This window comes from Micromesistius poutassou (assembly GCF_964030765.1).
Source record: "Micromesistius poutassou genome assembly, chromosome: 12".
In the NCBI taxonomy this organism is placed as follows: domain Eukaryota; kingdom Metazoa; phylum Chordata; class Actinopteri; order Gadiformes; family Gadidae; genus Micromesistius; species Micromesistius poutassou.
Genome location: NC_140282.1, coordinates 12,550,142 through 12,576,743, shown reverse-complemented (window position 1 = coordinate 12,576,743; position 26,602 = coordinate 12,550,142). Strand labels below are relative to the sequence as shown.

General features: G+C 45.3%; 2 protein-coding genes across 7 annotated transcripts in view; one reads left to right on the top strand and one right to left on the bottom strand.

Annotated features, from left to right (window-relative positions):
* Positions 1-5,374: 5,374 nt before the first annotated feature.
* On the top strand, positions 5,375-17,229 carry LOC311356533 (homeobox-containing protein 1-like). Of its 4 annotated transcripts, none has more exons than XM_084476328.1 (10): positions 5,375-5,512; positions 8,558-9,040; positions 9,412-9,497; positions 10,109-10,219; positions 10,547-10,703; positions 10,833-10,915; positions 11,832-11,927; positions 12,213-12,301; positions 12,628-12,711; positions 12,795-17,229. In XM_084476328.1, exons 2-10 carry the CDS (start codon positions 8,559-8,561, stop codon positions 13,140-13,142), a joined length of 1,536 nt encoding a protein of 511 aa, XP_084332454.1. In that variant the 5' UTR covers positions 5,375-5,512; position 8,558; the 3' UTR covers positions 13,143-17,229. The 4 variants fall into 4 exon arrangements, with proteins under 4 accessions (XP_084332454.1, XP_084332453.1, XP_084332455.1 ...); XM_084476327.1 differs by having other exon boundaries at positions 12,210-12,301; XM_084476329.1 differs by having other exon boundaries at positions 12,207-12,301; positions 12,969-17,229.
* A 799-nt stretch (positions 17,230-18,028) lies between these two features.
* The window catches only part of kif13ba (kinesin family member 13Ba), a 41,793-nt gene continuing 33,219 nt past the window's right edge, over positions 18,029-26,602 (bottom strand). For 2 of the 3 annotated variants that reach the window (XM_084476300.1, XM_084476299.1), the window contains exons 36-39: positions 25,873-25,970; positions 25,543-25,599; positions 24,489-25,068; positions 18,029-23,844 (exon numbers count right to left, since the gene is read on the bottom strand). In XM_084476300.1, coding sequence (XP_084332426.1) covers positions 23,564-23,844; positions 24,489-25,068; positions 25,543-25,599; positions 25,873-25,970 — 1,016 coding nt within the window. In that variant the 3' untranslated portion in view covers positions 18,029-23,563. The remainder of the gene's footprint in view (positions 23,845-24,488; positions 25,069-25,542; positions 25,600-25,872; positions 25,971-26,602) is intronic. The other variant, XM_084476301.1, reaches the window with a different exon arrangement.

The following is a 26,602-nucleotide window of genomic DNA, read 5'->3' as shown; positions in this document are numbered from 1 at the left end:
TACATATTTCAGTGGAATCACAGCTCAGTTTTTTCAGATATGGTGGGAGGGGGGAGGGAGGGTCTTAATATAGAATATAATGAATGTGGACACGTCGGTTAAATGTGACTGAGATAGGAGTAGCAGCGGTCCACGTGTGGTCTCTCTGCTGTGCACGTACTCAATTCCAGACGCTCTTTCCAATCAGGACCGCAGGTAGGGAAGGAAAAAAGCGAGAAAGCCGTCACGTCTTAGCGATAAAAGGTGGGCTAAAGGACAGGACTGAAAGCCTTGACATTTAATCCGCACAAATATTTCTGCCAGTAGGGATAACCTGGCTCTTTCCCCCCATCTATTCTCGGAACAATAACCATTGCCATTTTACATCCAGCGGGTGGTGTAGCGACCGGAGCGAGAGAGCTGGGCCATCAATAAGAGTCCGCAGATAAAACGCTTTCCAATGGATGGATGTGAGGCTATTTAAAAACATATATAAAATCCAAGTTGCCACGACAAGTTAAAAAAAATCTACACATCTCTACACATCCATCCGTTAATGTGGAACAATGAATGCCAGTAATTGCCAGGAGAATATCTCAGGTTAGGCTGCTATCTGTATACGATGGTTTGGATTTCAGTACGGCAGGTTTATGGTTGTGGCGGTCCAAATAAGAGTATTAAGGAAGTGTGCACCACTTTACGGATCTCGGACTCCCAAAGAGATGTAATTAGTGAATTTAATTAGGCCGCCTGGTAAATCTTTTGGAAGTTTAAAGCTGAGGACCGTTATTAAGACAAAACCCTTTGAACATTATTAATGTGAGTGGGGAAAATACACGTTATTGCACCATAAGTTTGTTATTAGCCTACAACAGAAGACAAATCCACATGCAGTCCCCCGTAGTTCTATTCTGTTTTTTTTTTAATCTTTTGAATCAAGCGTGGCGATAACTTTGAAAGCAGATGAATACTTGCATGTTTGAATGCATGTTGAGAGACAAAACAAGCTGCAAAAATCCACACAAATGATGCTCAATTGCACCTTAAGCAGCGCAACTGCTACTGTTGTGAAAACACCAAGCAAAGCCTATTTCCATGTGGAGAGGTAACCATGTGAAGCACTGTACACTCTTATCATTACACGGAGCGTTTACTACCGACGATTTCACGTAGACATGTGCTATGTTTTTCTTTGGGTATTTTTTCTTTCTTCATTTCACCCCATTTAAGATGAAACACCCACGTATTGATCCTGCGCTCTATGGGCAACTCAACTCTAAACAGCCGAAAGGGAGGAATTGACTCCAAAATAAAAGCACACGGCCGTCGGCCGTACAGCCAAGTTCACGGTTCCGCGGACCGCTCGCTTCGCCATGAGAAGTATGGCCCAGGATAGTAAGACATCCACACACACCCCGGTATAATACCACATGCATGCACAAGGTGCTACCTTGCAGTCTTATTATGATGCACGGGCGGGTGCACCGTTAAATGCCACTCACCGATCAGAGAATTCAGGAGTAGCCCCAAAACACATGGAACAAAGCAGCAGCCCCTGCGTGCCATTTCAGCACTTGTTCCAAATTAATTCCAACAGTTGAAGAAAACAAGGCGACGTGAACGGGAGAAGCAGCAGCATGGATATCCACATTCAGCTCTACATGGTCTAACCTACACGGCTACAGTTGGGGGGCTCGCTGGGGTCGTACATGCTTGCGCCATTTTGCACATCTATCAGGAATCTGTCAGCATCTTGCTCTCTCCTCCTCTCTCCCCGTGCTGTATCCTAAAGCCTGCCTCTCTCTCTCTCTCTCTCTCTCTCTCTCTCTCTCTCTCTCTCTCTCTCTCTCTCTCCCCCCCCCCACCCACCCCCTGCGCCCCCACCCCCTGCACCCCCCACCCACATCCCCTTTCTACCCCCTCGTATTTGCTGAACCTGCTCTGGGAACAAAAGATAGCGAGTGCTGCTCTTACAAGACATGTTACATGCAAAATCTAGTTGTTCATAAACAAATACTACTACTTCTACTTCTACTGCTGCTGCGACCACCTCCCTAGAAATACTGCTGCACATTACTAAAATAATAGACTTACTAGCTCCTAATAATGATCATCAGAATCATTTTAAGAATAAAAATGATTGCAACAATAATAACAACAATGCAATATGCAATCTAGTATTATGTATAATATTATATTCTATCGTAACGCATTATAAGGTACAACAAAGCCTTTTGACCCTGAGTATAGAAGGACAAATAAATATGTTTGCGTTTACACCGCATGCCTGTGTGTAACGTTGTGTTGAATGAAATGGTGCTGGTTCTGGGGGACTAAAAAAACTATATGCCTTTATAGGTGACACATTTGCATGTACAAAGGGCTATTTAGAAACAAGGACATAATAGGCAGACAGTGACACCTAAAGGCAGTGGACTAACGCTATCAGTAGCCTATATACACTAGATATACATATATGCCACGGTGAACCCCTATTTCTTTACGATGGAATGGGCAATGGGTAAGCAATACTATGGTGCCTGATAAACAACTTCGTCAGTAAACCTCAAGCGCTAGATTACCAATTATGGCACACAATTATGGTAAACAATCAACCTAGTGGTTTGGATAACTCTTGATACTTTAGCTCCCCCTTGTGGAAATAAGGGAATAATCATCTCCAATGGGAATAGTGGTTAAAATGAGTACCAACCACACGACTCGACAATTTTCTGATGATAAATATTCTCCAATATATATTTAAGGCTACCTCAAGCCTAATAATATCTGGGTTGGGTCTTACGTCTATGTCCGAAACGAGCTTGGCTGCGTAAAACAAGAATTAATCATCACCAAAAGCCAGCGTTTCCATCGCAGGAACTTAAACCCAGGAACTAGGAATTTGTAGGGGCTGTTTTTGTTTTTGTTTGTTTTGACCCCAGTAGGCTACCACTCTGTGTCACTGGGGTAAAAATAAACACCCACAAAAAAAGTTCCTCCAAAAGTTCCTATGGTTATTTTATTATAATGACACAGTTGGTACTGGGGTCAAAACAAACACCCAAAAAAGGCTCCTCCAAAGGTTGCTAGTTCCTGGGAGAAGTTTGTATTCCGGGGTTTTATTTATTTTATTTTATTTAACCTTTATTTATCCAGGTGAGTCCCATTGAGACCTTTAGCCTCTTTTTCAAGGGAGCCCTGACTGCGGTTGCTGCATGACATGCATTTTCTTCCCTCACAGACAATCAATCACATACAGCCTCGAGCATAGCAGACCAACCATGAAGAATAGCCATGAACAGGCTTCCAGATTGTACTGGGCCCCGTTTCCCAAAAGCATCGTTAGCCTACGTGCTTCATAAAGTTCATAGTACGAGCATCGTAGAGTTTTCACACCGTTTCCCGAAAGCATCGTTGCATAACGAACGTCGTTAATACCCTCGTAGCTAACGAGGGCTCCAGGGGCACTCGTAGAGCGCTAAGAGCATCGTTACTATAGCCTCAGTGGAGTCACCAGCTGGACATTCCGTGGTATTGTGGGATGTGTTTTAATAAAACACATCCAATACCACGGAATGTCCAGCTGGCGCAATTTCGCAATATACCCCAAAAACAGTGGTTACCGCCACTATATTACTCATAGACTACTGTTCGATTTAAGTTAGAAGTCAACAACATAAGTCAACAACATAATTTATTGCAGCAATTAAAAATTTACATGCACAGCCGAAATGTAGGTTACCGATCAAACCACGTCACAAGGCATATAATAAAATCAAATTCCATTGCTGTTGTGTAGGCGGTCGCGTTCAAGCTGCACTCCCTCTGATTTTAATTCAACTATCGTGGTTAAAATGTCCTCGTATTGATCAATGACAGAAGACATACTGTACATGAATCATGCTGAGACCAGTGGGTGTCGGAGAATCTCTGCAGGCATTTTTTGTTGCGATTGTTTGTCATAAAGCACTGTATGGCACGTCGGTGAGGCTGTGATGAAGTTCACTATTTATTGGTGTGTCTAGACAGTTATGAACATCCCTGACCTTAGTGGAGTGCATAATCTTGAATCTTGACCATGCTCTTAAAGTTGAGAGCGTGGTTTCTGCAGTGAACGTAGGCTGCTGCGGGAAACGATGCGTGCCTTTCACACTTACATTGCCCGCACCATCATACCCCTGCCCAACAATATGGGCAGGAATTGATCTAGACCAGCAAGAGCAATAGCCGTGTCAATGCCTCTGCTTTTGAATGATAATGAATGAATGGAACGTTGCATTTTTAATGTTGACACCAAAGTTTCTAGACTAGAGAGTGTGCGGCGCGCCAATCACTGAATGAATGAATGAAACCTTCTGCGGAATCAGAGAAAGTCTGCCCTCTTTGCGATGCAAAGCCTGTTTCAGAAATCAGCACATTTAGATAAATGCTATAGTTGTCATGCAGACACATGCTATTTTTAATTTTTGTAATATGGAATTTTTCAGGGGGGAAAATGCCGTGAAAAAATGTACGCACGGTGCATTCAGGATTAAGACAAATATATATGATATAGCATATGTCGGCCTAGACCTAATCAATTGTGTTTTAATATTTGTAGCATTCATATTAGTCTATTCTTTTCGAAGGCTACTCTGCTGTTGGCCTTGATGGGGAGATATTTTTTTGCTGCAACAAAATATAGTTTAAACAACATTCCTGCATCTCCCCCTCCTACCGAGCCCATTTCAGCACCGTGTCAGTGGACAGCTACAAGCCTACGAACGCCGTAAGAGCAGAGCACGCGTGTTCAAATTATTAAATTATAATTCTCCAATTGTCCTGTCATTGCCATTTTGTATGGTATAAGGTGTATTCATGGTGTAACCATGAAATATATTGCAATACTTGTTATTGCTCTAACTGTAATCAGGCTACTCAGCAATTACAGGTCTACCTTGTTTCACATTGCCAAAAAAGCTTGACACAGACAGACTAAATGGTTAAATTGTCAATTGACAGAAACGGTCGAACAGGAAGTGTTGGAAATATCAAAAGAAGCAGTGAAGCGGTACACATTAGTTTGGCAAATGGGATGTGATCTTTAATTTATGTTTACATTTTTTAACAAAAATGGATTCATATAATGTAGGTTTGAGTAATCTTGGTTGATATGTTTTGGTGTGTTGGTTTTGTTATCTATGATTTGTAGGATCCCTGTTTCATACTACTGCTCAGACGGTGGCGGTAATGCACAGAAAGGTGGTTTCCTTGCCGCCATCAAAACCTAAAAGAAGAGTAAGCAGAAGACGCAGACATGTCGCTCTGACTCTAGACGACTACGACTCCCAGAAAGCATTGCGTTGCCATGTCAATATGGCTTCTGTCTGTCGGACAAAGGCAAATCAGTCTCGCTACCCAGTAAAATCAAATTAACATTCTAAGTAGCGACCGGAAAACCATCCGTGCATGCTAGTCCTGGAAACCCAAGGGACCAAATCCATCTGTCAATTAAATGTTGCGGAGGTCGGCGGTCACGGATTTAGTCAGCCAGGTAAGACTTGCAGCCCGGGCAACTTGGCGGCTAACGGCGGCTAGCAGGCAGCCATCCCGCAGGCTCGCCCAGCTCTGCTTGGCACTGCCACACCGTGGCCTCTCCACTGGAAATTCAACCCGGAATCTACTATCTTATAGGGGTCAAAACAATCTACAATGTTGTGTACGTAAAGCTATAAGGCAGGCCGGTGTGTTAGGTGGGTTTTTAGTAATCAGCGCTGCTTACGAACACATAGGGGGGGGGGGAAAGTCCCCCGGAACATCTGGTGCCACATCTGTCTGCCTGACTTTACAACTTTCCTTCGGTTACACAAGTAGCCGATTAAGTAAGTTTTGACCAAGACCGGGGTCTACAAATATTCAGCATTTCACAGATGGTTGATAGCAATAGGCCCTTGTATCTGCATGCTTATCGTTTAAGAAGCCGGATACTGTGTGTGTGTGTGTGTGTGTGTGTGTGTGTGTGTCCCCTATTTTGGATGTTTCTGCTGAAGTGCAGAAACGAACTTCCTTTTGATATCTAGGGAAGCTGCTTAAACAAAAGAATACATACTTTTTTCAAAAACAGCAACCAAATGAGCATGAATGAGTTGTTATTTTGGAGACTTTCCATCAACTTATTTTTAACCATTCAAACGCGTTATGCATATGGAGCATTTATACGGCAATAAATACCATTTGTTGGTGATCGTTAACTTATATACCTTTTATTAATGATTAACTAACACAGCCTATGTGTTACATCGAGTGAAACAAGGTAATGTCCGACCACCAAAACTTTTTACTGGGTATTTTAGTACAATTCCAATTGCTGTATTCATATCAAGTTTACATTTCTTAGTACCTAATTCGATTCCTAACCCACACATGTCACCATGTGTCTATCAAATCCCCTGTCCTGCCCACATTATACACTGCCCTCAACAGTGTAGTGGTTGCTACGAGCAACATAGGTGCTAAATGTTTAACTGATACTCCACATGCTATGTGCTGATAGTCAGCCCAGCTGCACAGCGTTAAAGAATTGCACAACGAAGAAAGCTATAGCTCTCCAACTGACCGTCTGTTTGCATTTACATGATAGCAAACATACAGCAGCATGATCACATGGACAGGATTTCCTCAACACTAGGCATGTGAACTCCACTTAGGTTCATGGAGGTCCTGCTATGAACCACCAGCCCGTGTCAGGGCCCATCCCTGATGGTTGAGTGAAAAGACAGTTATGTTATGGCAGAGGGTGAGATTTGATTGGCTGGTTGCTTGGATTGATTCCCCTCCTGTCTATAGAGAAAACAAAGTGCTACATTATCAACCTCAGCACACATGTACGGTAGGCTACACATGCATGCACATACACAGTTTAGACAAACATTTATCCAAGAGAGTCCCTCAAACGAATCATATTAACCTAAGAGATGCTTTAGTAAATGTATTCTTGCTCATGTTGATTAATAATCCTTTGGGGTGAGGTGAGTGATTAATTAGCCTGTTATGTGATCATTGCGGCAGTCTCCCCAGACATTCTGCACACGTCGCCGGGAGATCCACGGCGCAAATGAAAGGGCTCTTGTTAACTGGTGTGATTTTAAATTCCATCTTCTATTGTCGCTTCAATTAGTTCTTCTTACTGCCTCACCAGTGGCTGTTAGCATTGCCTAGCGATGGGAAAGCCAAACCTGCATGGATCATTAGCTGGTATTCTGGCTGGCTTAGGGTGGTTATTCACTTCAGTTATGTAGCTTAAACATGCCGTCTTCCCAGGGGCTGAATGGATGTTATTACAGAGAGGGTGGAGAAAGTTTTGTTGGTTGTTCTCAGTCTTTTATGTGGCCATGGTGAGTGAGGTATGAGGTTAAAGATAATCTACTCCCAGCCTTCACTTTATTACTTGTATCCAGCGGGGTTTCAAGACTGCAGTATCTGGTTCTGTGTTGCAGTTGGTTCGAGTGCAGTGGCAAAGCTCAGCTCATGTTGTTTAGGTTAATGTTACTGTATACCATGGGCTGACAGATGGTGAATACAATGTGCAGGGAACACATACTGTGTGTGTGTGTGTGTGTGTGTGTGTGTGTGTGTGTGTGTGTGTGTGTGTGTGTGTGTGTGTGTGTGTGTGTGTGTGTGTGTGTGTGTGTGTGTGTGTGTGTGTGTGTGTGTGTGTGTGTGAGAGAGAGAGAGTGTGAGATAATTGGTTCTGTGTCTTCTCTGCTGGGTGATCATCTTCTTACAGCCCATGCCGGAGGTGAAACACAAAAAAAACAACTTAACTCTTCCTCCATCTACTCCATGGACATCTTACTGGCTGGAGCAAGGCACTAGCACTGACAGGTTATATTCCTTTTGTAGCTCAGTGGATACGACAAGGCACTGCCAGGGTTAGGTATATATTCCTTGACTTTCACCTGGGGTAACACAGAGCAGAAACAAAAGGAACGGGTGCAGAACTAGGGAACTTAATTAACGGCGGGAACACGTGAACAGAATCAGGAATTAACACAGCTGATCATCGTTTGGTAAACGAGGCTCACAGGGGAATGATACCACTAGACACCACTCGAACCATTCATTTTTTTATCGCACGTGTTTGTGACCATTTCTGTGTTATTTCTACAAAAATGTATCCGGTTGTTAAACGTGGGGGGTAATTGCCCGTAAAGTACGGTGGTTCTGCCGTTTCTGTCCAAAAGTGCTTTCCAGAGTGGTAGTTTGCTATTGGCTGTACACCCTTTGGTCGAACAAGTGATGTTGCTTGAGATTAATGCCCCTCGCAAACTGTGTCACTTTCCCATACCTTTACAACATGTTTTATTTCGCCTGAGACTGCATTCGTTTTGTGTATTGTGTATTTTTTTTAAGGGGCAATTACAAAGTTCTCAGTTACAAAGTGTTCTTTTGGAGACAAATGCTGAGCAAATGCATCATGTTTTCGAACAAAAAAAAGAGTCGTTTGACCCCTGTCCTGTCATTGACCCCGGTCCCGTTATTGACCCTTGTCCCGCTGTTGACCCCTGTCCCGTTGACCCCCCCCCCCCCCCCCTCACAGGATGTCCCATCCCTGCGAGGAGCCGCGCTTCACCATCGAGCAGATCGACCTGCTGCAGCGCCTGTGGCGCTCGGGCATGACGCAGGCGGAGATCGTGCACGCCCTGGACACCCTGGAGCGCCTGGAGCGCCAGCACAGCCGTCTGCCCAGCCCCCGTTCCCGCCCGCCACCGCCACGCTCCTCCTCTTCCTCCACCATCTCCACCGCCACTCAGACCTGTTTCGCCGGCAACGGGGCTTCGCCCTCGCCCAGTAACCTGTACCGCGCCTCGCCGCCCCTCCTGGCGTCGGCCCCCACGCCCGTTTCCATGGCGGCGGCGGCGGTGGAGAACGGTCTCGTCGGCATGGCGAACGGGAAGCTGTCTCCTCCGAGGTTTCCCGTGGCCATGATCGGCAGCAGCGGCGGGGTCGTGGCGCAGAGCTACGGCTTCGAGACCAGCGAGGAAGACCTGGAGTTCGAGGAGAAGGTGGAAGAACTCATGAGGTGAGGACCAGTTCAGGTGAATCGAGGCTTACTGGGAGATTTGACTTGGCTAACCAAATATTCATAATCCTGTTTGTGTGCTGCTCAGTTTGTCACCTTTGCGGTTGGGAAGCGCAGAGTTCCACTCGGTTGTGAGAGAGACTGAAATAGAGAGACTGAAATAATCCAGTTCATTAGTTGAATTAAGAGTCAATAAGTTTAATTAATTGCAATGATGTGCATTAGTCGACCATGTTTTACTCTTTGGTGTCAGTTAATTAAACTTTCACATTATCCAGGTTTATGTCATGTTTTCTTTATTTTCTCTCATACATCCCATAATACATTTATAAATTCTCTCTCTCTCTCTCTGTTTGTTTGTATGTGTATAGAATGGACAGTGCTGTGATTAAAGAGGAGATCAAAAACTTCCTGGGGAACAGGCGGATCTCGCAAGCTGTGGTTGCCCAGGTAACAGGTCAGTGTCTCAGCCCACACTGGCCGTCAGCCAATCAGTGTAGAGTTAACTCTACTGATAGCCAGACAGACAAAGCAACTTTTGACACACATGCCGTGTTCAATTTGGCTCACTTGTGCCCTCAGTCCCTAATCCAGAAATAATGAACACACACTTATAGTACCCTATTCAGGGAACAACTGCAGGGGGAATTCAGGCACCGAATTATGCACCAAACATCTATCGGCATGACGTGTATTGGTCGCATACACAAGCTGACCCGTGTTCGATGTCACCACTTGACAGCTTTTACATAAAGTGTATGTGTCATAATGTGATATTGAAAACCGCTATGCATCATGGGATTGTAGCAAAACGTCCATGCTGCACGCCACCTAGGTGGCTGCCACACTCCACATAAGTGGCTTCTTATAGGCTCCTCAAGACAAAGGATGCAGGGAGGTGGTGTTAGAAATCCGGTTTACTGCAAAGGTCTGATAATGAACATGGCAAGGGTGCTCCACTCGTTAAAGAGTGCACTATATTTGGCACAAGTGAACCAATTCGAATAAGGCAACACTTTGTAATACTCAACTAAAAGCATGTCTCCTTTTCTTGATTTCTCCTTCCAGGAATTAGTCAGAGCCGGATCTCCCACTGGCTGGTGCAGCAGGGATCAGACCTGAGTGACCAGAAGAAACGGGCCTTCTACCGCTGGTACCTGCTGGAGAAGACCAACCCAGGTAAAACACATCTCCACACAACAGAACCCCAGCCAGAAGGACCAGCTGGGAACTGGGAACAATCTGGCTTATCTGATGGCCACACCACAGGAAAGAGTCTATGGTAGTGGGCAAGTTGGTCGAGAAGACTGTAGATCCACTGGGCGGTCCCCCGTACCGTCTTTAAGGAATGTTCTACGCTATTGTCAAACAACTACTCATTATATGATTACATTACAGCTGGTTGGCGCCAGGATTAGGAGTTGCACAGTTGAAACAGGTTTCGGCAGCATTCGCACATCAGAACCAAACTGAAAGTCTCTCTCTCTCTCTCTCTCTCTCTCTCAGGGGCTACTCTGGCCATGCGGCCCGCGCCAATGGCCATGGACGAGATGGTGGAGTGGCACCAAACTCCACCCTCCTTTGGCTCCATGCCCGGGGGCTCCCGTCTGAGGCGGGGGAGTCGCTTCACCTGGAGGAAGGAGTGTCTTTCTGTCATGGAGAGGTGAGGGGGCGCGGCTACTACCCTGGTCATAGTCAACAGACGGGGGGGGGGGGGGGGGGGCGGATGTTGGACTATCTATGGACCTCTGTCTCTTTCTGCTTGTGTGTGTGTGTGTGTGTGTTGGAGTAGCTACTTCAGTGATAACCAGTACCCTGATGAGGCTAAGAGGGAGGAGATCGCGAGCGCCTGCAACGCTGTCATCCAGAAGCCAGGTAGGACCGTCTAGCGCCGTGCATGTACCGGTACAGCTGAATGTGGAGGGAGGGACTTTACAACACTACAGCAGTAGGACAGCAAAGCAGTGTTTAAACTCGTCAGGGTTTATATGTAATGCGTGCCTTTCCAGACTGGATAACAATGGCCCTAACAAGAGTGTGTTTTACGTTGCACCACACCAGACAGGGTTGTTATTTTTTTTAAAGGGAAAATTGGTTCTAACTAGTTTCAGGAATCACACAAGTAAATCCCAAGATATCGGTGATCCTTAGACTCTTTTCACAGAGGCATTGCAGGACAAACACAGTTGTTGCTCCTAGCACTTATTATGGGTGTGCTCCTTCTAAGTACCAGGGTGTGGTTAGTAGACTTAACTAGTGCAGATTAGTCTACCTCCTGTTCCCGGGAACACAAAAGGAGAGGTCACATAATTCATGTTATGAGCCATACCATCATGCCTCTGTGAAATAGCACTATCGAAGGCTCTGGTGTATTTAATTAAGGAGTTTCTGCAGCTAGCCAGTGTACACTGCGCCAATCAATACCTATGCATCAACACATGTCAGGAGCATAAAGCCACCATTTGTCACCCCGTTAATGCCAAACTCAATGTTAAGATATGCACGGCTGCAGGCGATAATCTGGCCGCATTATGCACGCTATATTAGTGACAGATTCCTGCCGGCGGCAGGATGTTGAGTCACATTGGCATGGCTCGTAAAATCCAGGGGCTATTTATAAACTGTAATCATACCAGAATAGATTTGTTGCAGGTAGAGTATTTCGATTGAAACAAATGTTTGAACTTCAAGAGGCTGTGTTCATGAGGCATGGGGAACAGATTGTGTGTGCATGCACACACACACGCATGCACACACGCAAGATGGATGTTTAACTGGCTCCTCCTGACAGGGAAGAAGCTGTCTGATCTGGAGAGGGTCACATCTCTGAAGGTCTATAACTGGTTCGCTAACCGACGCAAAGAGATGAAGAGGCGTGCAAACATAGGTAATATCCTCCACCATCTTTATATATATACAGTATATCTCTTGTTAGTACATGTGTGTTTCCATTGAAATGGTGCTTTTCTTTGTGTGTAATGTATGTTTTGCCTTTTGACAGGAATGTGCAAATATACATATTGCTTTGACCAGCTTGCCAGAGTCTTGTCAAGGACTTTGTTTATCCATAAAGTATTTGCAGCATGCACTGCCAAGCAGAACAGTGTGTGTGTGCGTGTGCGTGTGACCCCCTGATATGTTATGGTGAGTTTTGTGTCTTTTGAAGAAGCAGCCATCTTGGAGAGCCACGGCATGGATGTTGTGAGCCCGGGGGGCCACTCCAACAGCGACGAGGTGGACGGAAATGATTTCCCAGAGCAGGTAGGATCCTCCGGCCTGCTGAACAGCCCCTACGCACGGCTGACTCCCGTGGTCCCGCCTCGTGCATCTACTACTGTAGATAGTGTACACACTAAACGTACTGGGCAGCTCCCAGGGTCATCACTATAAAGCTGGGGTTGTACTGGACAGCTCCCAGTGTCCATTGGTAGAAGACTGGTGGGTTGTACTGGACAGCTCGCAGTGTCTACCAGTAGAAGGATGAACTTCTCTTTCTTTAGCGCCATAATGCAGAGACGATAGTAGGTATTGAATGCTCAGAGTACTGTCTCTTAATGTTCTTAAACAAGCATGTTGTTTCCCCGCAGGGCTCTGAGGTGTCAGTGTTTGACAAGAGGGCAGCGAACAGAGCGTTTGGGCTGAGCCGAATAGACCTGTCCTCACCCACACAGGTACGTCTGCATTCGACACCACCCACACACACACCACCATCGTGTAGCCGGCCTCCACCTAACCTGCTACCTACTCCCCTCAGGTCCCATCTCTTCTCCCCAGCTGGTTGGCTGCCTGGCCGGGCTTGGGCAGGGGGGGTGTGACTGGACAGAAGGGCAACCCTCTGATAGGCCGATCGTTGTTAGGGGCGGGGGCTCAGGCAGAGGCTTCCAGACTGACGGGTGTGTCCTGGTCTCCCCCCTCCCCCTCCCTCCAGGATGAACCCACCAATCACAGCTCGCCCACTGAGGTCCAGGACCCGATCAGCTTGGCTGTGGAGATGGCGGCTGTCAATCATACTATCTTAGCCCTAGCCAATCAGGCGTCAGAAGGCGGCGCAGGGGGCAGCACAGGAAATGACATCAAGACAGAGACGATGGAGGACGACTGAAGACGGGGCGCCGGAGAGAAGTTTTGGGATGAGAGAGGTGCGTTGGTGTTTGGGTGTGGTTGTTCAAGTTCACCGCTCTACCTCCAGGCCCCGCCCCCCCCCCGCCCCCCTGCTACACCACACTGTCCCAGGCATTACCGCTACATCCCCAAAAATAGAATTATTACTTTGATATAACACTCATTATTATAAATGAATTATTATAAGCGATTTTGTCCACAACAGTTGACAGAAGGCAGGTAGGCAAGACGAGTGATCAGAAAACGTAAGTCGTAGTTTTAGTCAAATACCTTACTGTGCCAAGAGCCTCCGAGCCACCTGCCTTTCTCAACATGTTGAATATAGCCGAGAGATATCAGAAAATACTTATCAAGAGAAAATAGACTGACGCGCCGAGGCTTGTCTCCCTGGGTCGAGGAAATGAACGTTGTCCCCTGTTTGAGTCATAAGGAGTTCTGAATCCTAGGATCCCAGTGTGATCTCATGACATGATATATGAACTGGCTCTCTGTTGGCGTAGCAGTATGAAACGGATCAAAATAACACAGGAGATGTATTGATAAACCAAGAGGTCTAGAAATACGCTGACAGTAGCGGCTGGTTGCAAGCTTGATATTATTACATGTATGTGTCTGTCTTTAGTTGGAGGACTAGTTCTTTTAAAGACCTAAGGACTCAAAAAGGTTAGATTTTTATATGGATATGTTATTCAAATGCACATCAGAGGTTCGGCCTGTTTGTGACTTCCACAATCTACTCTTGAGTCCAGGAAAGTCCCGCCACACTGTAGAAAACGTTGAGATTTTATGACAAATGTATATGAATACGAAAAGTCCCCACAGAATTCTACCAATCTGATAAGCTTTAAACTTTTATATCTACTAATTAATTCGGAATCAAAAACAATCTCAAAATTCTTGGCATATCCATGGTAAGACTACTATGTTTTGTTGTACTCAGTCTTGGATCATCGGTGTCACAAACAGGGCAAATGAGATGTGTTATATTAATGCAAATACAACGCATATCTCTTTTAAAAATTGTATCTATTTAAGCATTACAAATGTTTTCAAAATACAGATAACACTTTAAACAAGGTCAGAATTGCATAATGTGTAAATAGTCATGCTACAAAGTCAAGGCTACAAAGTGTGGTATCAAAAATCGGGTTAATATGCCGTGGGCAAAATAACAAAGGGTGGTTATTGTGTGTGTTTTGAAAAGGGCTCGAGTCTTGAACTGCACTTTGTGCGACTGGCCATTTGCCAGAACCACGTTGACTTCCTATGGGCAAAACAATTAACTGACACTTTCAGTTGTAATTCTTTGGAGAATTAGCAACGCTGTTTCAAATGAATTCTGAAAACGTACCCATCACACTGGTAATGTGTTGAATGTTTTGCCCATACAGTGAAATGTCTGACAGCCTAATTTAAGTTAAACAATCTTATTCCCGTACAGAGTTGTCCATATTTCTCCAGCCTCTTAGGCTTTCCATTTATCAGTGTAAGACTGAACACCAGTCAGTCAATGGGAAAACAAAAGTAACATTTAGGACATTGCGGTCCCAGGCGACTTTAATCTGCAAAGCAACTCAAATACTTAAGTAGGATGAACACCTTTTTAACTAAATTGACTAATGGTGGCATTTAAAAATAAATAAAATAAAGTGCTTCACCAGTGCACAATTGGTGGAAAAACTAGAGCTGGCTAGTTAGCGTGTACCTACCAATTAACACAGGCTAGCTATACCGCTGACACTAGCTAGCTATACCGTTGACACTTGTTAGCCATACCTTTTGACCCTGGCTAGCTATACTGTTAGCTTACTATATAGCTTGCTTGTGTTACCACTAACTAGATACTGTTAACACTAACATGCTATACTGTAAATATTAACACAAGCTATCATATTTACACACTAGCCAGTTAAACTATTTACACAAGCAAAATATGCTATTTAGACAAGCTATATGTCATGTTAAATCAAACAGCCACATAAAGAAAACTGGTTAGTTTGGTTCAACTTAGTGCTGCCATCAGGTGAAAAGATTCAAGTTTTCATGATACAACTAAATTTATTTTAACAATAATCTATTTACAAATACCTCAGCCTCCAAATCTTATAAGCTAAATACTTGTAAGCTAACTACTTCGCTCCATAGAGTGCTGCTTCAACATGCTAACAGGTTTAACCGTATTGAGGCTTTCTCAATATGATTACTTTAGATACAATCTCTGGGTTTTTCAGTTCAACATGGAAGAAACATGCTTCCAACCATACTTTTCAGGGACTAGAGAGATCAATATCTTTTTGTTTATTAATTGTTTTACGCAAATAGGACAATACTTTGAGTTATAACAATCATTATCCTCAGGCACCATTGAAAAATAATACTTTCTTAGATCTGGTTGATGGTAAGCGGACACTGAACTGAAGTTCCTCTTGAAAGAGCTAAACCAAACCGGACAAGATGATACTATGTGTTTCATGACCTCTTCATGTTGTTTTTATTTTCTTATTTTAAAGCACAAAAGTGCATTATAATATTATCCAATTTGACACCTAAATCTTCCATTTAAAGATTGCAGGGGAAGTTAAAAAAAGTAGTTACTTATAAGCTGCCAGGACTGTTGGAAATATACTGTATTAAGCTTCCAAGACTGTTGGCAACACCGGAACTATTGTGAAACAATTGTCTAAATTCACCAGGAAACCCTGATAGGATATGGAAAATATACCTGATTTTAAACGATCAGTCACCCTCATTTGTGTAACCTTTTTTACCAAATCCATTCTCAAGGCTTATGAAGCAGCTTGAAGTTGCACACTTTCGTTGGGGAAAAACCGTATACTGTCTGAGTTCTAGGAATATTCTGCTGTTTATTCTGGGGTATTTTTTACAAAACTATTCAAGTCGTGTCCATCCAAGGATATATGTTGACCAACCACAAGGTTTGTTTTAGACGACATGTCTAATTTAACTTGAATCCTGAATTTTTCCCACCGAGTGTTTCTTAAACTGAGGCGTTGTTAGCTAGTGATGTTGTACTGTAATCAAATATGTTAAAACAAAATATATATATACATTCACAAATGCTATTGCAAAATATTTTATATCTTTTTTTCTTTTGTGAAATCTGCCAAGCAGAGACAAAGTCATGTGATTCATTTAAGATGTCGGCATGTTTTATAAGGATTGTTTCAGGACTGTAAGTCACGTCTGTATTACCATGTATGTGTCGTTTTGTTGTAACATGCAGTATCTGCCTCCGGTCTTCCTTTAGCCGTATCGAAAAAGAGATTATGACAGGCGGAACATGACTGACCTCAGTCTGTACAGTGACACCAGAGCTCCTCCCTCTCTCCTGTGTATCCAACCTAGAACGGCCCATCAAGGCTGGCCTGAGAGCAACCCAATCAGGTCTATCAGTAAACCGGGGTCAAACAGTATCTAGAGTGATAAAGGTTAAAACTAATAAAATCCTACATTTTATTATCTACTCTCTGCAAACAGACATTTGTAAAAAAAAAAATGTCCATGATTAACTCTCATATCAACAGAACCTAGACGGACCAGGCTTGGCTCTGCGGGAAGTGATGTCAAAACAGATAATTGCCACAACACATTGTAGCTCAACATTCACTTCCTTGTCGTGTGATTATTGCATCAGAGAACAACGTTGGGTGAATTAACGTGCAGTACCATTCGCAAACCCCACTTGGCTGCTCTCTTGCAAAGTTACATCGTACAGAATTAAATTGTTTCAAATATTATTCTGTCCGTGTAAATTCTTTAAATTTGTATTTTTTTTTATTGAACTCTTCAGATGAAAGAACAAACTTCAAAAGGATGTTTGATTCACTTGAAATGATCAATATCAGGATGTCCTGTGTTTGTCTCAGTGTCACTGTTAGTGCCTTTTTGGACAGTAGACTGTTTTGTAATCGATATGTAGTAATGCCTACATAAGCCTTTTTATTCCTTTTTTTCATCTGTTCAAAAATCCTGATTTAATTTGAAACTGTTTTTATTGCCGTTGTATCCGCCAGGGAATTAAAGTGATTAAAAATGTCTGAACTGAGGATCCATCTAGCTCTATCTCTCTCTCTCACACACACACACGTATGCACAATCTTCCTGTGTTTAACAGGACGCTTGGCACTAGCCCGGGTGGACGTAAGCAGTTTGTTCCCTGGGTATGTGCTCAGACGTCTGCAGAGCCCTCCTGGTATTGTGTTTTAAGGATGCCTCAGCTGGATAGGGCCCAGAGGGAGAGTTAGTGTGTTTAATGTCTGAAGGGAACAAGATGTGTACAATGTCCTTGATCCCGTGTTATATTGATTAGTTGCCTTCTTACACTTTTTTTTAAAGACAAAATTAGCAAAATTGACCACTGCTTCAACCCAAATACTCTCCGTCTTCTTCTCTGGGCCCTCAGCTCTCTCATCTCACCACCACTGACTCCCTCACTATCACAGACATCATTACCAAGTTCAACTCGACCGTGTCCCCGCCACGACACTATCAGAACTCATTACATTTGTTGTAAACACCTGCCTCATATCTGGTGTTGTGCCTGCTGCCCTTAAAACGGCTGCAGTTCCACAAAAAACCCAGTTCTGAAATCACATCTCAAGACCTGTTTAATGATCACTTCTCCTCCACACCCATCACATAGCTCCATCTTTCCTGCTACTCCTTTGTATTGTTTGTCGACCTTGGGTTTGAGAAAGGCACAATATAAATGTAACTTATTTAGTGTAGTGCTAAGGGTATTAGACTCCCAGATGAATGATCTGAGTTTTGCACCTATCCGAGTTAACTTGATTGTTTATAAATCCTTGGAACAAATGGAAAGCAAAACAGCACACAATGTTCTTGTTTTCCTCTTTATTTTTTCTTGTCAGGGAGATTATTGTCCAGATGATAAAAGATGGAAATTATAAATGCATTATAACACATGATTATTCTTTGGATTGCAGCATAGAATTACATAAAACATTTAAATTAATCAAAGCTCAAACTTGTGCTCTGTGTTTATAAGTCTAGTATGCTCCAATATACACATAGGTTCGTACATACAGAACAACCGTTCCCACATTAGGTCAATACCACAAGATCAGCACGATGACGTCTCCAGCTAACGACCGAACAATGCCCTCTAGTGGTAGTAAGGAGAATCACAACTGAACTAGCTGACCCTCGTCCCGAAAAGGAGTTTAGAGGAGCTTAATTTAAGCTTCGCCACTTCAAACCCAATCCATGGATAGATATTAATTACAGAGTCCATCTGGTTTTCTTATCTTATTAGACCTTGATGAGTTAGCTCTTAACACATCCACCGGAGGGCGTGGTTCTCAGCAGATCATGGGGAGAGCTTCCAACACTCAACTCGCATCCAAGCCCAAGCCAGGTGAAAATACTTTGTCTTCAGTTTACTGGCTCAGTCCCAACTTAACAGGCACTTGAACCATTTCCCTAACGAGATGTTAAGTGACGTGATGAGAACGCGAGGGAAGCCTGGGGAACATAGAGTTTATCCACTGCTCGTTTTTGGGCAGTGGTGGGCCTTGCTGGGGCCACCAGGTCCAGGAGAGGGCGCTGTGGAGCAGGACATTGGTGGGGCAGTGTTGGGGTCTGAAGGTCCTGAGAGAGAACACCGGGCCAGCACAAAGAGCACCACGCTGCAGCCACATCGGAGCCACAGGTCTTAAGGAGTGGGCGCCACCTGCTGGCTGCTACTTCCTGAGTAATAACCTACTTTAATTGTAATCTAATACTGCAAAACCAACTCATTTAGCAAGCCACATGAGTTAATTTGAATGGAAGGACCAGACTTTCACTCTGATTTGTTTTATTATAGTGTGTCTATGGGGGGGGGGGGGGTGTATAGATGCAGCCACCAGGGGGCGCTGTTTTAAACCCATATGGTCGGTAACTACTCAAGTGTCATTCTGAAATAAGAGCCATGACGTAAGTCAAAAATACTGAAGCCTTGCATCAAACCGTTATTAACCGTACTATAATAGTTGGCCGCAGGAAATTGATACCATTCAAATAAATATTAGACAATGGGTCGCATTTTAAAATAAAATAGCATCTGGGGGAAAAAAAAGAAGGAATATGGTTTAAAAAAAACACATAGATAATAGCCTTGCTAAGGCAGGAGAAACACAGATCTGGACTCACTCGTAGTTATGGGGCGCTGCAGGACAAACATAAGGACCAGTGCAACCAGATCACTGAAGACTTAAGAGACGTAGCGTTGTGAAGCACCTTTAAAACGGAAATACAACCATCGGATACAGAACCTCGACATTGTCAGGACACATCAAGAGTCACACTAGATCAGAACTGGTTCCGTAGTGAGATTCTGGGAGTTGATAATGTCACGGACTGGACCAATACTGCTGCTGGTTATGTGTCACAGTCAGAGACGACCACACTGCCAAGAACCACTCAAATCAAGGCAGTAACATTGCTACTAATGGGTGGCGTGTGGGACGTCCTGGTTGGGGTGTAGATTCTCGTCTGTATGGCTTAACACCTTGTGTCTGGGGGTTGTTAGTTGGAATGGTCCCTGTGAGTTCCGGTTGAAAGGTTGAGTCTAGGGATGGGTCCCCCTGGATGCTGGAGCACAGGATGAGGGCCGTGATCCAGGATGTTCCCACCGAGACTAAGGTGTCATGTGATTCTGGGTCATGTTCATCAGGACAGTCTTCTCTAGTGAGACCATCCCTAACCAACAGATTGCATCACTACCAGGGGTGACCGGGACAACTTATAGGCTGCTACAGATTCATGAAATGAAAGAAGGTGAAATGAAGCGACCATTTCATTGACAGAAAATGACAATAAAATCCCCCCCAAAAAAAACAAGCACTGCAAAACATTTGCAAAATAAAGGGTAGCACTACGGTTAAAATCAAAGAGTTTCCCGTTGTATAAGAGATTCCGTCTGATAAAAACTCAAGGCAAAAAAATAAAGCCACATGTCGTTTTTTGAAATGTACTCGTCTGAATTGAATTTGAAAATGTTTGATATGAACAAAAGTGGTAGAAAACATGATCTGTGAGGCACAGTCAAAAGTCTGGCGTGATCTCAAACACTTCCACCATCTCGGATCTCAGTCAAGGCTGAGTGTTTCACTAGCGCAGGAAGGCCTTTAACTAGCCATGGTCACCAACTCGCCAAAGTTACCCTGGTACCATGGTATCCTTGGCAGCGCCGGACTCCTAGGTGATGGTTGGTCATCTGTCAACATGGCAGACCGCAACCATACCCTCCCCCTCAGTCATGCTTGGTGGATCCCTTCCTCGCTGGTAATAAGTTTGGGCGAAGCCTACTGAGCCCAACACACACACAAAGACACACACACACCTTTTATATAACAATACACAACAAAAAGGGAGCATCTTCCTCCCCTCCCTTATCAAATCAGAGACCACATAAGGAACACATAACAACTCTCTGACAACCATTCCAAAAATCCACTTATCGACCAACCATCTATTCAGACCGCCTATAACCAACCAATCACTTTAACTCAGCCTCGACAACTTCCAACATGCCAGCGAATCAATCCTCACCTACTCAAACATGACAGCCAATAAACCATTGACCACCTTCCCCACCTCCTCTTCAAAACTATATGGAAATACCGGACAGCCAACTCTTCTATTTTAAAAGAATGACTACCTACCAACCAACCAACCAACCAACCAGAGAACACAGAGGCGATGGGGTTAAAGACCATTCATGGAGCAGATGGATCCACTTTTTAAATGGTGCGTCTAGATCGTTATACTTCATAATCCACTGAATGGGTCCTGAATGATGGTTTGAACGATCCACCATCAGAACCCATTATGGAAGATGACTACAGTAATTACTCCATTAGGTTCCTTTATCAACATAGAATGGCTTTCCTCCAATCCCCATGGGTCTCTCTAGCAGACGTTAGGTTGTTGGATCACTTCCCATCCCAAACTCACATCCACTCTCTTTCACACACACCACAAAGTGCCTTTTAAATCAATGATAATTCTTCATTATTTTGGCCACATAACCAAGAGCCCAGACTTGTTCAACCTAGACTCATTTAATTAATCCTTGAGCACAACTATTACGGAAATAGGATACTTCAATGGAGTACTCTCCTTTCGAATTTGAATGGGTCCACAGAGTAAAGAGCTCTACTTAATTAACTATTCATGCTACTATTCAACTAAACACTACAGCTACATAAATCATTTGATTAATTTACAGGGACATTTACAATGCTAACAGCAGCAGTTCTCATAGAATCACTTGTGCAATATTCATTTAAAAGGCTTTGTTATCGCTCACATCAAAAAAAGGCATCTCTAAAAATTAATATAAATAGTAAACGCAAAAGGCTTTTACTCTGACAGACAGAGCCTCCATGACAGTTCGACCTGGTCAAGGTCTTCATCACCGTCATTCTCATTACCCGACGTGGTCCTGCACCCTAAAAATAATAGAACATGGGGATACCGTCGGGTATCAGAACCGTCCACAACCGCTACACGATAGTTTTGCAGATGGGGACACTTGAGTATTGCAGTATATACTATATATTACATGTGCTTCTCTGTGTGTGCAGGCCACCACTAGGTAGGTTCCTGTTGCTAGGTAACGAGGGAAGCTCTGTCAGACGTACCCCAGGGCGGAAACACGCCGTGGAGATACGGAGACACAGAGACACAGTTCTTATGGAATGTTCAACAGACACACTCCCAAAGATATTGTTTACAAATAATCCCAGATGTACTCAATTCATCCGTCGCCATCATCCCATTGAAACATTATTTTCAGTTTGACAAACGTCTCCCAGTCAGCAAATCAGAGAAATTAACAGATTACCCTCACTCCCACGGCTCACACAGTAAGATTCAATGCATAGTAGAGATTGCGTCCTCTGCAGGTTGCAAAAAACAAAACGTGCAGAACTTCTCCCAAACCTCCTCCTGCTCCTCTCCAGCCACACGTGCAAGGTACCACCAGGCCAACACAACACCCCAAAACAACAACAACAAGAATGACAACGTGGGACAATAATCAACACAGCAACAATCATCGCACGTCAAGACTTGGCACATGAAAACAGCCCTTCAGCGGCGGCAGGCTATAAATAAAGACACTCCATGGAGCAGTGGAACCCCCACTTTTTGCGACAGGATATGCATTGGAACAAACACGAGACTTCCAGCAGATTCCTTTTGCTGCTCCATACTGTGGGAGAAATGGATGACTTGGATACACTTTGCCATCGTTCATATATGGACCACTTGGATGTCGCCACTCAAGCAGTTCTGAAGCTCTATTTCCTCTTTATCCTTTCACACAGACACCCTTCGCTTTGTTTAATCGCTGTGCTTTGGAAGAAATATGCTTCCCCGAGGTTGCACCAGCTGAGTCTGCGCTTTCCTCTCGCCGCTCCCAAACGTGTCCGACACGACAGACAACGCTGCCTCTTTTAAGTCTTCCAGGTGGAACGACATTGTAACTGACAAGGTAACCGATGAGCTCCCGTTGGCTTTCAGTGTATGGAGCCGGAACAGAGAGTCAGCCATTTCCATCTGCCATCGTCTCAGCTCCAGACACATTACACTTCTCCCATGCAAGACAGCCTGCTCCTTTCGGCTGCTTACTGCCTCCGACAAGACCACACACACACACACACATACACACACACACAAGTCTCTGAGATCACCTCACACTTAAAAACAAGGTTCTGCTGCGTTCACAAACACAACTCAGGGAAAAAAAAAGATTAACTCGTTCATGAGGATGAAAGATTACGTCAGTTACGGAGATAAAAGAACAACTCTTTTTGCAATGATAATAAAATAAACTTGTTCATGGAGATAAGAGATTAAAACTCTGTCACGATGAAGGCACGTGTGGGGAAGGGGGGGGGGGGGTGGGGGGAGAGGGATGGTTTCTGAATTAAAGACCAACCAGGACTCCTCAGAGGGCCTGCGGCGGTCCTGGAGTGGGTTCAGACACCCAGGTGCATGCTGGGACCGCAGGGAGAGGGAGGACGATGAAGGGGCTCCCACTGAAGGGCTTCCTCCTGTTAATCACATGGGGGGTGGGGGGGAGGGGGGGTAAAGCCCAGGAAGTGTTGTTGTAGCGGTTCAGAAAGTGGCTGTCCCATCAGATCTCCTCCTCCACCTCCACCACCACCACCACCACCACCACCACCACCACCACCCAATCTCCTCCAGGCGCGTGTCTCTGCTGCTCATTCGCGTGGATCCCACCTCCGCAGGGCAGTCTTGTCTTCCTCTACAAAAGACTCTCACTCTGTTAGCTTAAATAAATATGACTCTGTCCGTCCCCTTCTGTGAAGCCGTGTCGCGGCGGCGCAGTGTCCTCCCCCTCCCCTTTCAGCTACTCCACGACTTGCGGTTCTCCCCCCGCCGACCCGTCGCCGCACTGTTGCCGCGGAGCACGGGCACGTGGGCGGGCGGGCAGGGCTCCGCCGACGGCGGCAGGGTGCCCGTGCCGCGCCGCTTGTCCCCGCTCCGGAAGCCGCGGTCCCGACGGACGACCCGGTCGGGCCGCACCATCACCCCGTAGCCCGGGTTGCAGCGGAAGTACTGGCGCCCCCCGATGCAGCCGTCGTTCTTCCCTGGAGGGAGGGGGCCGGTGGGGAGAGGAGGGGGGGCTGTTAGTGAGGGTGGGGGGGTGAACAATATTCACATTAATTGAGCCACCAATTAATAATGGGGTTAGGGTTAGGGCTAACCCAATTGAAGGACGCTTTCAAATCAAATCATGTATTCAAACATTGAGCAGCAAAGAAAAACATTGCTAAAGCACCTATGAACTTCTTGTATGTTGTACGTCCTGGCACTTAAACATAGTACTTAGCATTGTGTAGCATCTTATCTTAGCTATCTTGTTGTATACGGGGAACAGGTTAACCTAGCAATTGTACTTGCTTCTATGAATATCTGAATATCTTTACTGTACCGAGGGCGATATATTGTTTCTTCCTTCTAACAAATGTACTCGCTTTGGAGCGTCTGCTAAATGCCCGAAATGTAAACGTAAATACAGAACTGCACAGCCTGGTTAAAAAAACAACAACAACACAACCAAGTAGCCATGTGTGCCAAGTAGCCATAGGAACTGGAAGGTAAGTACTTGTATTTCCATTTCCTATTTAGTGGTAGTGCAAATAGTGAGAGTAGATATCAGACATCAAGGTGATTTCTAATTTGTCTTATTTCTACATTTTTAATAACGAGGACGGCCTTGATGATGAAGATGGAATGGATGACGACGATAATGATGACGGGAACGTACCTGTGGGCGTGTCCAGTTCCACCCCCACCCAGACTCCAGCAGCAAACTCTGTGCTCCCCACGTAGCGCACCGTCCCACTCTTACTGCTCCCCACTGTTACACACGCCCCCTCCGTCAGCCAATCGGGAAGCACCTCGTCGTGACAACGCTCATCGTCGTCCTCCAATTGGATTTCCAGCCTGTCGCAGTGCTCACTGCTGTGATTGGTTGAGCTGCTGGCAGGAGGCGTGGGGTGAGACTGAGAGGGAGAGGAGGCCACAACACCATTCCTGTCAGGGCCCTGGAGCGGCTGCTGTTGGGTTATGGGTAACGGAGTCTCTGACGCCTTCGGCCCCCGGGCCTCAGCAGGTGGGAGGAGTGGGGAAGGGGTAGAGGGACGGACGGGGGCGGGGTCACTGCCGGTGATGGCCTCCGACAGGGTTACCATGGAAACACTGGTGGAAAAGTAGCCGCTGGACGACTGGCTGAGGGGGCTGGGGGGCGTGGCCTCATGCGGGTCATGCACAGGAAGAGGAGGGGCTTCCGTAGACTCGGCCGGCCTGTCTTTGGGCGGGGCTACGCTCTGCCCCAGATTACCAGCCTACAGGAAACCAGTCACCGCGACAGTCACCGCGTCACGCACACAGGAGGAAACCATGGTAACGGTCACCACAACACACACAAACAGCAGGGAGAGAGAGAGAGAGAGAGAGAGAATTTCAGGACAAGGACAGCATGCAGACACTGGACTTGAACATGTGTTGTAATGTTCTGTGTTAGAGGTCGACTGTAACTAGGGCGGCGGAAGGCGAAGGAGGAGTCATGCAGGAGGCTGCTGCACTACGAGCAGGCCAGGCAGAAACAGAGTGGAGGGACTGGTGTACCCACCGTCTCACTCCTCTGGGGAAAAAGTGAGTGAGAGCAGGAGAGAAAGGGGAGAGACTGCAACAGAGCTATGAGGGCGGGAGAGAGAGGGTGAGAGAGAGAGAGAGAGAGAAGACGCAGGAGAGAAGAAGGAGAGAATGAGCAGAGTGAGAGAGAGAGAAAGACGCCAGAGTTAGGAAACGTTTCTCACCGCGTCGTTCCTGGCTCTCTCGTCCCCTCCTGGTGATGTCACGATTCGGGGTACATGCTGCAAGACCACAACTTCAAGTTAACACACTGCTCCTACATACAGATTTGGGCTTTTTATTTATAGATAGTAACTCTAGATGCTGCTTCTGTAGATTCAGTATCTAGATGCTGCGTCTCTAAATGCTGCGTCTCTAAATTCTGCGTCTCTAGATGCTGTAGTTCTAGATGCTGAAGTCTCTAGATGCTGTGGTCCTGGATGGTGCTACGCAGCCTCTCTCAAGGGACACCCCTAGAACAATGACCTCTGACCTGGGGTGCAGTGACCTCTGACCTGCTGAGTGTTGGGCGAGGGCCTCAGCTCCTTCTTGTCGTCGCGCACCGGGAACAGAGACTTGAGCAGTTTGGGCATCTGAGGAACCAGCGCTTTGACTGAAAGATAAGAGGCAGCAAGCCCTGAGCGACCTGGGGGAGAACAGGAGGCAGGAGGGGGCCAGGGAGATGGACGAAGAGAGGAAGGAAGAGGTATGGAAGGTACAGCAAGCGGACAGATTAAGACGAGGAAGAAATGCAAGCCCAGGAAATGGCCCAATTAAAGGAGGTCGACAGAGGCTGAATTAGGTAGCCAGACCAAAGCGATGGTGAGATCCTCAGTCATACGATTAAGATTTCTGAATCTTACGACTGCCAATCTCACCGTCTTCAGCGAAACCTCAAAATTAATCAAAAAGGATTAATTTTTCCAAAAGACTTAAGCAGAATAATCTCTAGAAGTGCTATATTATACCACAGATGGATAGCGCTAGTCAAAACTAGTGAAGCTGACAGAAATATTCACGTTGAATGACATTCAGCAGATTTTATGGGAAGGAGATTGACAGCCAAAAGCTGAGACATGAGGGATTACAGATTAGAGTTAACAGCCATAAGAACAGAGAGCAGGATTAACCCACAGTGTTAAAAGGGAGACAGACCACCTCCTCTGAGGAAAGAAAGGAGAGAATCACAGACAGGAGTAGAGGAGAAATGTAGAGCCAATATGGAAAGAAGGAGCCAGAGGTGAA

Excerpts from the sequence above, each read along its gene's own strand:
- LOC311356533 (XM_084476326.1), top strand. The coding sequence starts at position 8,559 with ATGTCCCATCCCTGCGAGGAGCCGCGCTTCACCATCGAGCAGATCGAC. Across the intron at positions 9,498-10,108 it reads TGTGGTTGCCCAGGTAACAG|GAATTAGTCAGAGCCGGATC; the intron begins GTCAGTGTCTCA and ends TTCTCCTTCCAG. Across the intron at positions 10,916-11,831 it reads CGCTGTCATCCAGAAGCCAG|GGAAGAAGCTGTCTGATCTG; the intron begins GTAGGACCGTCT and ends TCCTCCTGACAG.